This window comes from Manacus vitellinus, unplaced genomic scaffold, assembly GCF_001715985.3.
Source record: "Manacus vitellinus isolate BGI_N305 unplaced genomic scaffold, ASM171598v3 scaffold_75_pilon, whole genome shotgun sequence".
Classification (NCBI taxonomy): Eukaryota; Metazoa; Chordata; class Aves; order Passeriformes; family Pipridae; genus Manacus; species Manacus vitellinus.
The window spans coordinates 2,016,040-2,029,681 of record NW_021940789.1 but is presented as its reverse complement, the minus strand read 5'-3'; the positions used below and the strand labels follow the sequence as shown (position 1 = coordinate 2,029,681).

Genomic DNA, 13,642 nt, shown 5'->3' with positions numbered 1-13,642 from the left:
TCCTTTTTCCTCACAGACCCCTGGAACTGGGGATGCAATCTGGGTGACCTTCCCAGTGCCAAGTAGGGTGAGACAGCACCTTCTGTCTCTTAGCCTGGCACACGTGGCACACTCCAGCACATAGGTCATCTCATCCATAGGGAGAGAGTGCTGCTGGCTCATACTTGTGTCCACTCTGCCCTCCAGCTCCTTCAGCCTGGACCAGGTTATTCCACCCCACATGTTGGCCCAGTTCTCCAGTTTATCAAAGTCTCTCTGTACTGACACTGCCATTCCTCAGAGCAGCCCATCACTTTATGTATAACAAAGATTTGTCTGGCAAACATCAAGGTCATGTACCCGCTGCTCTTCAGATCACTTCTACTTCAGCAGGGCTCTAAAGTTCATTAGCACTCTAAGCTTTTGCTTTTGTAACTATAAAAGCAAGAGAAGCTTTTGACATAGTTTGACCAAGAGAGCTTTAGTCCGAGTATGTACTCCTGTGGCAGTATATAAACTCCACTGCAAAAAATTGCAGAGTTGAATGTGTTCAGCCTGTAAGAGGAGAAGTGGTGTTCATACTTGTTAAAAGCATACTGCAGCTAAGCACAAAATTAACACTGGCTCCTTTATTGTAGTTCAGTACCTGGAATATCTCAGCTCTGACCTTCTTTTGTTCTCTCTGCAGCGGGTGTTTCTCTGGGACTTGGATGAGACCATCATCATCTTCCATTCACTTCTCACAGGGTCTTATGCTCAAAAATATGGCAAGGTAATACTGTCTTTTCCATGGGAAAAACCCCAAACATTTCTGTCTTGCAGAATTAAATGTTAATCTTGGAAAAGGAACAGAAAAATACATTTAGTTTTAAATTTATAAGGTGATACTTTTAACTTGTTGGCAGTTTGGGGCAGAGAAAGAATGTTAAATTTGGCTTTATACAGAGCTAGGAGATGGACATCACCAACACTTCCCTTCTGACAATGCAAGTCCTAAAATGTCAAACTGTATCCTCACTGGGAATTACTGAGATCCTGGCACATAGGGAAAGGAAAGGGGGTTTTCTCCTTCAAAATATATTGTAGATTTTTTAATGTTTTGTTCGTGCTGACTGCGAAAATGCATCAATTCCTCCTGTGCAGCACTGAAGTGTTTTGTTACATTTTGAGTCAATGAACCAGACTGACATTTGGGTCAATCCACCAGAATGTGGATTTTTCTTTTTTTTCAATTGAGTTGTTTAAATATTAGGGAAATTGTAGTTCACACCATTGATCGTAGCTGGAATTACATCAGGTTTGATATAGAGTGGAAACAGTGCAGTTTAACCGAAGAGAGATTTATGACAATTCCCTTCTGCCTGTACCCACAGTGGATTTACTTCTTCTCTTTGTGTTTTGCCAGGATCCAACTCTAGTGATTGGCTCAGGTCTGTCCATGGAGGAGATGATTTTTGAAGTCGCTGATACTCACTTGTTTTTCAATGACTTGGAGGTACTCATGGCAAAGGCAGAACTCTGTGTTACCATGTTTGAATGACACTGTTTGTGAGGGCTCTTGTACTTCAGAGCCTGTTATTGTTGAAACATGACAGTCTGACAAAGCTGAAATGGTTGTAAGCACAACCAAATCAGAGATGCAGTCTTACCTAAGACACACATTCTGCAGCCTTCTAGTGTCAGGAGCTCTCTCAGGTTCTGCTGGGTTTCTGCTTGAACCCACGCAGATAAAGGCAATTATGTCTGCTCTGTCTTGTACTTGCATTCTGGACTGGTGAGTACTTTACTTCCACTGATCCTGTTTTGAAATGGAGACCAGAGATGTGAGGACAAAATGACCTTGAGGATGTCAGTTCTCAGAGGCTGTGACTAAGCCAAGGACAGAATACAAGAGGTGACATGGGCTGTGTAACAGCTTTGAAGGACGTGCTGCCATAGACAAGTGTGCTGTACACATGGAAGGTCCACAGCACCCTCCCTTTTTCTTTCCTGCAAGCCCCTGCTGCCCTCCCATTGCCACCCTGCTTAGGAAAGCTGAATATGAACATGGAACAGTTAGCTGTAGGTGCATCACTGATGCACATCATGGGAAAACAAGATGATTTTTGCAAACAGAGACTTAAATGACATTTCCATTGTGGCTGTGACTACTGGCAGCAGTAAACTTTGACAAGGTGGTCATGAGTTACCTCCCTGCCTCAAGGGAAAAAACAACAAAAACCCCTAAGGAAAACACTTGTGCTGGAAAGGGAATTGTTGACATGTTAGCTGAGTCTCAGCCACGACATGTGCTGCAGTAGGTGTTGGTTGGTGGGTTAAATCAGTGGGTTAGTGGGTTAAATCAGCTGCATTAAGCACCAGAGTCATGGCAGTGCCACTACACTGCTGTTCCTTCAGGGTTCCTGCTGTGACTCTGCTGACCTGGTGTTGAGAAAATGGAATAGCAATGCTTGACCAGATAATGCAATTTTGGGATATTTTTGTTTTGTTTTGTTTTTCTGAAGTGACACAAGGGTTTCAAATGACAAGTGAACTTTGAGTCCAACCTGTTCAGGGAGTGTCAAAGTTCTCTTTTTGCAGACAGGTCAAAATGTCATATAAACATGCTTTTTTCAGCTCTTTCTGGGTCCTAGTGTGGGCAAGGACCTGTAAGAGCTGGGCAGTGAAAGCCAATACTGGCAGATGGAGCTAGTGGAAGTTCTGTGGGTTTTGTGGAGGTGGTGTGGAATGGCTTGTTGCTGTTGGGAAGTGTGAAGGGATTGGTTTATATCACAGTTTTTTTTAATCCACAAATTTTAGTATGTTTCTGAATTACCACAGTGTGACTCTATTTTTGTTTTTTCCTTTAATAGGAGTGTGACCAGGTACACATAGAAGATGTGGCATCTGATGACAATGGCCAAGATCTAAGGTGTTGTACTGACAAATGCAGGAAATGTATTGCTGATGTAATCGGGTGTTGTGGGGACTTGACACCCAGATGGAATTAAGGGAGGGAGGTCAGCTTTGTGCAGAGAACGAAACCTGGCAAACGGTGTTTGTTTGCTGGGGGCTGTTTCTTTGAAGACCTACAAAGCATTAAGAGTTTTGAAATTAGATTGTGAATTATATTGTCCACAGTTGAATGCTGCCTCTGTGTTCAATGACATATGAGGAATGGAGAACCTGCACTCCAGATCTCATGATGACAAGGTTGGATGGATCTCTGAGTAACCTGCTCTAGTGAAAGGTGTCCCTGCCTATGGCAGGCGTTTAGAATGAGATAATCTTGAAGGTCTTGTCCAACCTAAACCATTCTGTGAGTCCATGATCATCTGAGAAATGCCTGTCAGGGAGTAAGAAATACAGGGAGAGTGGTGAAGCAGGACTTGTTTCCTGCAGTCATAAGCTGGTGAAGCAGCTCATCTGCTCGTGGAGCTGCAACTGTGATGGAAAGGCACAGATGTTGTGTTTAGAGGATACTGTGCTGGAGTTTATCATTGCAGGATGAGAAAGAGGCCAGTAGGAAGGATGCTCCATATCGCAGAGGAGTGAGCAGCCAAAGGGCAAAGGAGAGTTTTGTAGTGGAAAATGTGAAGGGAATTGTATGAGTGTAGCAGTTCAGAGCCAGCAGCAGCTGTAGTTGGATATCAGTGTGTTCCTGTAGGAGCTGGGCTCTGTTCTCCAGGTGCCCTGGTGCCCGTGCAGTTCCTCTCCCAGGTTTTTTTTGGCTGCTGTCAGCGCTGTTGCAAACAGCTGCAGGAGTTCTGCTGTTGTGGCCCAGCTAACACATCTACTTTCCTGCAACAGCAACTACAACTTCTCCACGGATGGGTTCAGTGGCTCAGGAAGCAACACAAACCACAGCTCCTCGGTTGGTGTGCAGGGAGTGGACTGGATGAGGAAACTGGCCTTCCGCTACCGCAGGGTACGCGAGATCTACAACAAATACAAGGCTGATGTTGGAGGTGAGTGTCACCTGCACCGAGGTCTGAACAGAGCTTGTAGGGCCAGACTCTGTCCTTCCTCAGAGTTTTGGCTTTTCTGAATGTGTGGACATGAGAAGTAAACCATTCTCCCAGTGCTAACTGGGATCAAATTTCCATGGGATCCAAGAGAGTACATCTTCCAAAACTGAACAGCATGCTAGTGCAGGCTGTGAGTTATCATGGAGATAGGGATGGTCAGTCAGTCCTGGAGCTAACAAAGTTGTAGTGCATATAGTGTCCCTTTACTAATTTAGTATGAAAGGTTGCCTGGCATTCTGCTCAGGACAGGTCTGAATGACTCACTTGCCCTTCCTCTCAGGAGGTGTCATTCATGTCTTCACAAAGTCTGCTTTTTGTCATGTCATTGTCAGGAAACACAGTGGTCACCCCTGGGCTGCTGGGTCCACGGTCTGACATGACATCTCTATCTTTTCACAATATCACTTAAAACCTTTCAGTTTTGCTTCCTTTCCAGCTCCAAAGCAGTCATAATGATGCAAACCACAGTGAGCAAATGGAGAGGAGTTTTCTGTTTAGTCTGAATCTTGGCATTGCTGTCCCTGGAAAAGGGATGTTGCTGGAGCGGCTCACCCTGCAGGGTGACTCGGCCTGGTGGGTTGTGGATTTGGGTACCCTTTGCCTACACAAAAAAAACACTTGATAGATCATTTTCTTGGACAAATGTTCTAAAAAACAGGTGTTCAAAACTACAGCTTTCAGCCCCGTCGGTGTAAGTCTGCAGTTCAGTGTGCTGGAGCTACCTGATTTCTGGCAGGGATCAGACCATGATTCTGTATTTTGCATGTGGGAAACCTGGATGCAGAGTTTTTCAGGACCTGTGTAAAGCCCCATGGTAAAGCAGCTGTGGGTGCAGCCTGCTGTGGGTTCTTCCATGGCCTCAGTGCAGGGGACTGGTGCACTACAGGACTGGAATGAGGGAGCTCGAACGTCACGGCTGGAAGGGAGGTGCAGGCTCCATGTGCTCCTTTCTTGTTGTGTTTACTGATAGCAGCAAGTTTGACTGTATGGACTCCATTTCTGGCTGCTTTTAATTCAAAACTGGAGGCTTGGAGAAAAGTATATCGAAAAGAGATTACAAACACGGGAATAAAAAAAAAAGGAGGGCAGTTTAAAAAAGATACATAAAAGGGGTTAAAGTGGAAAGGGTCCTTGGGAAGAATGATGTCAGAGGGGGTGACTGGAGGAGTTCTTTCCCCTGCTCTATGGCCTTGGACCCCTGCTGCTGTGAGTGCTTTGTATGAGAGAAGTGCATTTGATTGCCTGTATCCTGAGAAGTCTTTGAAACAATCGGAGAAAAGCATCTGCCCAGTTCCCCACAGTCAGACTCCTGGATGGATGTCTGGGCTCATCCATGTCACTGGAAGCTGGTTTCTCTTGCTGCTTCAAGACAGACAGTCCAGCTTCCAGAGGCCTTCAGTTCTGTGTTATTTATTGCAGAGCAGGCAGCTGGTGCATTGGGGGACAGCTCTCTCCTTGTCAGACTTGCCAGCTCAGCTGGGCAAACACATGTTCCTTACCTTCCAGGCCTGCTTAGCCCACAGAAGAGGGAAGCTCTCCAGCGACTGAGGACTGATATAGAAGTGCTAACAGATTCCTGGCTAGAAACTGCATTAAAGTCCCTGCTGCTCATCCAGTCCAGGTATGGAACCTTGAAGTGCGTGCGTGGCTTTCGCAGCCCTTGGGTTCACGTGCAGCACTGCTGCTGAGAGGCAAAGTGTCTGACTGCAAGAACTCCATCCCTGAGCACCCTTTAGGATTTCTTTGCTGCAACACCTGTAGTTAGGAAGGTCCCCATGCTCACCAAATCACTTTTCTACCAGAGAATTCTTCCAGAAGTAAACAAGCAAAAATCACAAAACCTTGGCCTAAAAAGCCCCCTGAGAGCAGGACGGCAATGCATGTGGCACTTGGGAAAGCCGAGCAGGCTGCCTGGAGCAGCCGTGGCACCAGTGGCTACAGATGTGCAGTAACAAGTGTTTTTCTTCTTTTAGAAAAAACTGTGAGAACATCCTGATCACAACCACCCAACTGATGCCAGCTCTTGCCAAAGTTCTCCTGTATGGATTGGGCGAAGTGTTTCCCATTGAAAATATTTATAGTGCTACAAAAATAGGTAAGGGGTTGTGCCAAGTCTCTGGCACAGCAGCATGTGCTGGGGATTAGCAGGGAGTTTTACATGGGAAGTGCCATTTCATGCTGTGGTCCAGCTGGTCATGGCTTCTGGCTCAGGAGCTAAACTGGGTGTTATCCCCTCCCAGTAAGACAAGAATGTGTTTCTGGAAGGAAAAGACCTGTTCAGACTCCGATTTCTCTCTGCCTAAGGCTCCTCAACAGTGGGTTGTGTTGGCAGGTAAAGAGAGCTGCTTCGAGAGGATCGTGTCGCGGTTTGGGAAGAAGGTCACTTACGTGGTGATCGGGGACGGGCGCGACGAGGAGGTGGCAGCCAAGCAGGTGGGTCTGACTGCAGAGGTGGCTGGGGGGCAATACAAAGGGAAGTCACTGCAGCAGGCTTTGCCTGCAGGGACTCTTGTTCCAAGGCCGAACAATTCAGGCTGGGGCAGCCAGGGGCAAGAGATCTTCCACATGTTAAGATGGGCTGTTTTCTGGCTCTTGGGGGTTTAAAGTTTCTGTTTTACTGCTGTTTACGATTGCATATGTCCCTGTAAGCAGTGTCTTGGTGTAGCACATTGGATGTAGCATGTTCAGAGGTTGGACTCAGTGATCTTGGAGGTCTCTTCCACCCTGGATGATTCTGTGTCCTGATCATAGCCTGGGGCTATCAGGATAATGCAGTTTCTCAGGAGCACAGAGGAGTCAGGGCTCAGTGGCAGCAGCACATCATTACAGCACCTGCTATTAGTCTGGATTACAAACAAGGAGCAGTTTGATTGATTTGGACAGGCCTAGATGAGTTGTTCAGTTGTGCTAATTAACAACAGTGAAGTGCACGGACGACTGTCAGGACCTTGTCTGCAGGCTTCACACGTTCTACCATGTGCCAGAGCTGCCACCTGTGCAGGTTCCCTGGGAGCCCTGGGCAGGCATTCCTGGATTCAGCAGCAGCTCACAGCCAAGGTTTTTATCGTGAGCAGCTGACAGTCAGTGCTGGTGCCTGTCATACAAGATGTGCAGATAAGATACAGATGTGCAGGTGGCCAATATCCATCCTGAGCGTGGTGTGCTCAGAACCACCACACTGCACAGCCCTGCAGGTGTACCCTGGCTGCTTCCACCTCAGCTGAAAATCCCTGATAAACTTGACTGTCCTCTCTTTGTCACAGCACAACATGCCGTTCTGGAGGATCACAAATCACGCTGACCTCGTGTCCCTTCACCAAGCCCTTGAGTTAGACTTCCTGTAAGAAGCTGGAGCAGAGGCGAGACTGCAGCTCCTGTGAGCAATCTCCGTCACTGGAGAGGCAGAAATCTCACACATTTGAGGACTCACTTTTCAGCTTGATGAAGAAAACATACCTGATGCAAAATCTACAGTGGAACATGACAGCAGGTCATTCCTCAGGAGTCCTGCCAAGTCCCAGAGGTGTCCTGCAAAGGAGCCCTAGACTCAGCAGGGCTACAGCTTGTCTGCCAGAAGGGACTTACAGAGCCAGCTGAATGCTTCTGGCAGGTGTCTCCAGAGGGAGGGGCCATACAACAGCAGAAGTATTTGTAAGAGCCCTCTCCTTTCTATTCAGCTTAGTTGTAGAACCCAAGTACACATAAAACCTTATTTTTATAGGAAAACACTGATGGCAGAGCTGAACCTTCCTTGTTTTGCAAAGCCGAAGAGCTATGTTTTTTTTTTCATGGGAAATATTAATGAAAATGTCAAAAATACCTCTATTGCTGTAAAATGTGTCCTCTCTCCTTTCCTGGGTGTTCAAAGCAGTTAATTTATTACAATGTCCTTATTTCCTCAATGTGGGATTACTGGAAAACAGAAAAACAAGGGAACGCTTCTGGGAGATGTGGTTCCTTGTAGAGGCAAATGTTGGTGTTCTGAGTTTATCCTGGTGGCTTCTAGTCAAATATGTGCACAAGTCCTGTTAGCCAGCAGGAGACCATTGGATTCCAGCCTTGGCCCGGACCATAGATCCCACAGATTTTCCCTGTAAAGGAAAATGAAACCGCCTGTGAACATCAGGTATGGCAGACTAGTGCATACTGTTCAGATGTGAACAGAGTCCTCACCTGGACTAGGAATAATCTAATTCCTAAATCCTCATGAATGTTACAGAGAAGGCTCTGGCTATGGTTGTTAACCTTCACCTCTGCATTCCTGACTCCATGTGTGAGAAAAAGCTCCTTTTAGTAGAATCAGATTCAGTTTTCTTATATTCTTCTTTGCATTAGCCTAAATACATAGTGAGAAACAAATGCCTTGTTAAGAGGGACTTAATTTTCTAAGACACTGTGACTTGGCAGCCTGGAGCACACTAGCCTTGAGAGGAATGGCAATGCTGATTTTTCTGCCACTGTCTCAGAAAAGAGACTGGAGCCAGTGACTTGCAGCTCCCCTGGCAAGGAACAGGCAACTGGGGACTGGGGCTGGCATAGGGGCTGGTTTTGTGCCAGGTCAGGCTGTGTTTGGTGGCATCTGCCTCCCCCTGCACCCCGATGGCACCAGATCAGCAGGTGCTTGGGGTTCCTGCCCTGAGGACGGGTGTGTGCTGCACCCCAGCCAGACCTGTGGCTGCACCCAAACCCCTCCAGATTGCTGGTCCCAGCCCCACGTCACCTGTCTGGGACCCACAGGGGACTGGGCTGAAAGTCTGTCACTGCAGGGGGACACTGACCCACTCGCTGTGTCCACACAAGGGATGTATTTGCTGCATTCCTTGTATGGCATTAATTACTGAGGGATATTTCCATCAGTGCAGGCTCTGCTGTGCCCTGGAAACGTCTGTTCCTGGGCCATCTCCAGTGACCACTGGGGAGAAGGTGCCTAGAGCCAGGGGTTTGGATCCCAGGAGCTCTGTTTCATATTGTCCTAGCTCCTAGCTCCAGTTTCCTTTTTTTTTTTTTTTAATTAAATTGGAATCAAAGGAGATTCTTTTTCCAAGGTGGTCACAGGAGTCGGGAGTGATCAGCTTTCCATCCAGCTCCTTGTCAGGTGTTGGCCTTTTGCTCTGATCCCAGATGGATACTGGGTCTGCATATTTCCCCAGGAGCTCTGCAGCAAGAACACACTGTTATGTGGGAGCTGCTGCCCACGAGCAGCAGGACCACTCACCCCATGAGGGGAATCTGAGGACAGGTGTCTGCTGCGGGTGTCACTGGGCAGCTCAGCAGAGGGGGAGGTGTTTGGCTGCCCTTGGGGCTGCTGGCCCAGGAGAGCCCTGGGGCTGTGCTGGGGGTGTTAGCAGCAGGTTTGGAGAGGGGAGCAGGAGTCCCCAGGGATGTTCTCTGTACCAGATGGAGAGCTCAGGTGTGTTACCACCTATTCCAGGCAGCTGGAGCAGCTCCAGCTCCATGACTGCTGGGTCCACAGATCCAGTTCCTCTGGGGTCCCTGTGAAGTGTGTTACTGTGCCAGCCAGAGCTGTGCCGAGGAGCAGCCCCATTGCTCCCAGGGCTGGAAATATCACCAGAGGATCAGGACTTACCCGGAGTCACAGAAGAGTCTGTGTGGGATCCTGAACATCCCTCAGTGAGTCCCAGTCCATCCAAAGGTCTCCTGTAAGCAGGCTTGGGAGCTGTCCCAAGCTGTGCAGCAGCCTGTTGGGAGCACGTCTTGTACTCTGGCTGGCTAAGCTTTGGGATTAAAACCTGTGCCTTAACCTCCCACCACTGGCATGGCCAAGTAGCCCCTTTGCTTTGCTCCCGTGGGAAGCAGCTGGTGAGAGCTGTGCTGGGGAGGGGCTGGGTTTGCCCAGGCATTCTCAATGGGTGCTGGGCCTGTGGGCCTGAGCCACCTGGCAGCTGGCTGTGCTTTTTGTTTGTTTACTTCCAGATGTTTTAAGGAAATTTTAAGATGTCGGTAAAATTTTAGCTGAGCGTGGAACTTGCAGCCACTGACATTTCATACTGATATTTATACGATGTTTCCTTGAATGTATGTAAAGTACTTTTATAACAGGAGGTTGATGGTACATTTCTGTGTTTGTTACTAAAGAGTGACCTGGCTATTTTATTTTTTTCCTCTGTTGGCTGAATTTAAGCCTTTTCCTGTCTCTCATGAGGCAGAAACAGCACCTCTATCCAAGTATTGATTTTTCTCCTGTCTCTGTCACCAGTTCAGCTACAGCCAGGTAGGCTAATGGAAGAGCAAACCCAAACACCTGAAAGACAGTCAGCCTGTGGGCCTGGGGCATCTGAGCTCACGTGGGTGCTGCCAGCCTCCCCTGCAGCTTCACCACAGCCACAGAGGCTTTAAAAAACACCTGATCCACTAATATTTGCTGCCTCCGAGAGCCCCGGGGGAGGTGTCTGTGCTGGCAGTGGTGGGCAGGACCCCTGGAGTCCAGAGCAGCCCTTGCAGTGCTATGAGGGGTGAGTCCCGGGCACTGCTGGTTGTGGGGTCTCTGCCTGTTCATGGTCTGTAATGGGAACTGTTCTATGAACTGGAAAAAAATAATAAATTCTTTATTTTCTATAGTGACTGCTTCAGCTTGTTTTCTGCCCCCGTGTCAGTCCCTGCCCCTGTGACAGCCTGGGCCAGGCTTGGTGGCACTGGCAGGTTACAATGCAGCCTCTGGGGAGTCCTGGGGAGCCAGTCCCTGCCCCACTGGCTCTGCTGAGGTGCCCAGGGCAGGCACACAGTGCTCCCTGAACAAACCTTCCCTTCCCATTTCTTTTGCACAAGGCCATCAAACACCCCTCCTCCCAGCCTGTGCTGCAGAGCTGCTGGCCTTGGCCACGGGCTGATTGTTTGTAGGAGCAGCTGTGAAACAGAGTTCAGCTGCTCCTCCAGCTGTATCCTGCTGCCTTCCCTGGGATGGGGTTCCCCTCCTAGGCTGGGTCCTGCTGGGGGGGAGTGATGGAGGCAAGGGGAAGGGGCCAGGAGTCAATGCTTTGGGCAACCAGGACACGCCACAGCTGCCAACTGGGCAACAGCAAAAGAGGCAGAGGCTGCTCTGGGGCCTGCTTGGGTTTTGGCACGAATCTCAGGGCCACCCTGCCTGGGAGCTGGGTGGGTGTCTGTGCCCAGGTGCCAGCACAGCCCCACACTGACCACATGCACAGCCACCTATGGCCAACTGCAGCCTGGCTATAGCATTAGGAGCACTGCCCAGGGTGTGGTGGTGGGAATGGCAGCCAAGGGAGCACGAGGTGTCCATAATAAGCCAGAAGCACCAAGCCACCCTGCAGCCACTTGTCAGCACAGGCCTCCTTCCCATCCCTCCCCAAACATGCTGATAACAGGTGAGCTTTGACCTTGATACAAAAACTAACACACAAAGGAAGAAAACTCTGTCTGGAAACAAAGGTCAGATAGCCACAGCCACGGAGGAAACAAGCTCCCACATCCTTGCACAGCAACAGCAGCAGCAGGCACAGGAGAGGCATAGAGAGAACAAACCACTGCTCTTGGGGTTTTTCTTTTGAACAAGCTAATAATAAATAACAAGGAAAGCTGACACAGCATTGCACCCACGCTGGACCTGCCACATGCCACAATGTGCTGGACCTGCCACAAACACCGTGGCTTTCCTTGAGGGTGCAGCCATGGGAGCCATGCTGTGTGCCATGGGACTCCTTGGGCATTTCCACATCATCCCTCATTCCTGCCAGGTCTCTCCAGCTGCCCAAAACAACAGCCTGGGGGAGCAGAACCAGGACCACAACTAACAAATAGACCTCCCCTGCATGTCCCTTTGGAGGAGCTGCCCTCAGGCAGCAGACTCTAGGGCAGCAGCCCCATTCAGGAAGCGCTGCCGTGCCAGCTGGGAGACAGGGAACTGGATCTGGGCCAGGCACTGCATCCGTCTGTTCACAAGGTCTGGCTCAGAGAACGAGCGAAACTCCAGCTCATCACTCCCTCCATCGGCATCCACCTCGTCATAGCCACCCTCCTGCTGCACCTGCCTGTTGGGGTGCAGCCACTTGTAGTAGGTGACCCTCAGCCCCAGTCCCAGCAGGTAGCAGGGCAGGGCGGCAGAGACCACTGGGAGGAGGTACCAGTGGTCCTCAGAGGGGGCCTGGCCCCAAAGCCAGGAGAGGGCCAGCAGTGTACTGTCCACCAGGATGAAGCTGTGGTAGATGATGCTGCGGTGCAGCGTCCTCCCCTGCGCCACGTTGAACCAGCTGAAGTAGAGGATCACGGCCACCATGGCCCGGTAAAGCTGCTCAGGGCCAGGTGATTCCATGAAGTTTGTGCCCTGCAGGCTGACCCAGAGGAACATGGCCAGCCACACGAGTGGGAAGTGGACAGCCACACCGTAGGGCCAGAGCAGGGCGAAGAGGGCGACTGCCAGGACACGGGGACAGATGAGGAAGAAGTTCCACAGGAAGTAGATGATGGAGGAGCCCCGGCTCAGCTCGTACTTGTCCTGCAAGAAGGAGCGCAGGGACTGGTGGTAGTCCAACAGAGACCAGGACACACACAGGAGCGCAGTGCCAATCCCCAGGCCTGCAAACAGAGTTGGAGATGCTGAGGGAAGACCGAGACAGGGCCCAGCCTGGCTCAAACCTTCCCCTACCCGGTGCTGCTACAAGGAGCTTCCCCCCCGCTCACTGAGCTGCTGCTGCCAGGGTCAGAGCCTCAGCACCCCTCTCTCCCTCAGCCTTCTGCCCTCCCCGAGGAGGAGGCGGGTGCTGGCCTTGCCCTGAAGGTGGAGAAGAAGTGCTGGGACTGAGTAGCCCTGCAGAGCCCACACAGGCAGGCCTGTGCTCCACCTACACCCACATTGGCATCTCCCTGCTCCCCAGCCTGACCCTCAGCCTCTCCTGGGGCATGTAAGGAAATGACCACAGTGGTGACAGCTCCAACCCTCCCACCCTGAGCCCAGCACAGTCCATTGCAGCATGTGAGTGCAGGACAGGGGTTCACCCTCCTGTGTAACACGGGAGCAGAATGACCCTTCAAGCAAGTGTCCTGTGGGGTCCTGCAGCCCCCAAACAGCCCATCCGGTCTGTCCCATCCAAGCCCACTCTGACCCCAAGCCTCCACCCCCTCTGCCCTCTCCCCTGGCCCCAGACCCCTCACCCTGGGAGATCTCAGCCTTGTTCGTCTGAAGGATAATGTAGAGGAGCAGGGTGAGCTGCGGGGTGTTCTCGAGGAAGGTCTCGAAGAGCCGCAGCATGCTGATGTCGTGGGAGAGGAAGGCCATGTGTCTCTGCTCCTCCTCCTCCTCTGCTTTTGCCCAGCACACCTTCCAGCCCACCTTCAGAGCATGGAGGCACCTGTGTGGGGACCCAGCCAGTGGTGAGGGGCCACACCAAGCCCCTCGGTCCTCACGCTGCCCCTCGGTTCCTCACGCTGCCCTGGCAGGACAACAAGCCCCTCCAATTTATACCCAAACTCCTCCTTCCCCCTCCCCAAACCAGGCACCACAGGAGCCACGCGATGCCCAGCCACTCGTGAAGTGTCAAACAGAGAACTGCCCTCAGAGGACCTGCCAGGATCGTTTCCTGCCCCCGGGAGGGGAGGCCCCGCCGCGCCCCCCGAACTCCCGGGAGCGCCAAGGCCCAGACGAGAATCCGGGCCCCGCTCCGCTTGGTCGGAGGGCTCCG

The 13,642-nt window shown here is 50.7% G+C and overlaps 2 protein-coding genes and 1 long non-coding RNA gene across 9 annotated transcripts in view; 1 reads left to right on the top strand and 2 right to left on the bottom strand.

Annotated features, from left to right (window-relative positions):
- EYA3 (EYA transcriptional coactivator and phosphatase 3) overlaps positions 1–10,568 on the top strand; it is a 56,719-nt gene extending 46,151 nt beyond the window's left edge. For all 6 annotated transcript variants that reach the window (XM_018084748.2, XM_008931382.3, XM_008931374.3 and 3 more), the window contains 8 exons: positions 668–751; positions 1,385–1,474; positions 2,832–2,890; positions 3,769–3,926; positions 5,493–5,607; positions 5,960–6,081; positions 6,319–6,419; positions 7,250–10,568. In XM_018084748.2, coding sequence (XP_017940237.1) covers positions 668–751; positions 1,385–1,474; positions 2,832–2,890; positions 3,769–3,926; positions 5,493–5,607; positions 5,960–6,081; positions 6,319–6,419; positions 7,250–7,330 — 810 coding nt within the window. In that variant the 3' untranslated portion in view covers positions 7,331–10,568. The remainder of the gene's footprint in view (positions 1–667; positions 752–1,384; positions 1,475–2,831; positions 2,891–3,768; positions 3,927–5,492; positions 5,608–5,959; positions 6,082–6,318; positions 6,420–7,249) is intronic.
- On the bottom strand, positions 1,734–10,006 carry LOC115307969. Of its 2 annotated transcripts, none has more exons than XR_003916311.1 (3): positions 9,574–10,006; positions 4,251–8,322; positions 1,734–1,777 (listed from the first exon to the last, which is right to left on the bottom strand). It is a non-coding gene; the product is annotated as an uncharacterized LOC115307969 (long non-coding RNA). The 2 variants fall into 2 exon arrangements; XR_003916310.1 differs by having other exon boundaries at positions 4,251–8,077.
- Positions 10,569–10,981: 413 nt separating the features above from the next.
- XKR8 (XK related 8) lies at positions 10,982–13,312 on the bottom strand. Its single transcript, XM_008931588.3, has 2 exons — positions 13,116–13,312; positions 10,982–12,539 (listed from the first exon to the last, which is right to left on the bottom strand). Exons 1-2 carry the CDS (start codon positions 13,237–13,239, stop codon positions 11,800–11,802), a joined length of 864 nt encoding a protein of 287 aa, XP_008929836.1. The 5' UTR covers positions 13,240–13,312; the 3' UTR covers positions 10,982–11,799.
- Between the last annotated feature and the right edge of the window lie 330 nt (positions 13,313–13,642).

Bases quoted from the DNA above. Each gene is read 5' to 3' on its own strand.
- XKR8 (XM_008931588.3), bottom strand. From the start codon at position 13,239: ATGGCCTTCCTCTCCCACGACATCAGCATGCTGCGGCTCTTCGAGACC. The intron at 12,540-13,115 runs GTGAGGGGTCTG...CTCTGTTTGCAG, and splicing joins CAAGGCTGAGATCTCCCAGG to GCCTGGGGATTGGCACTGCG.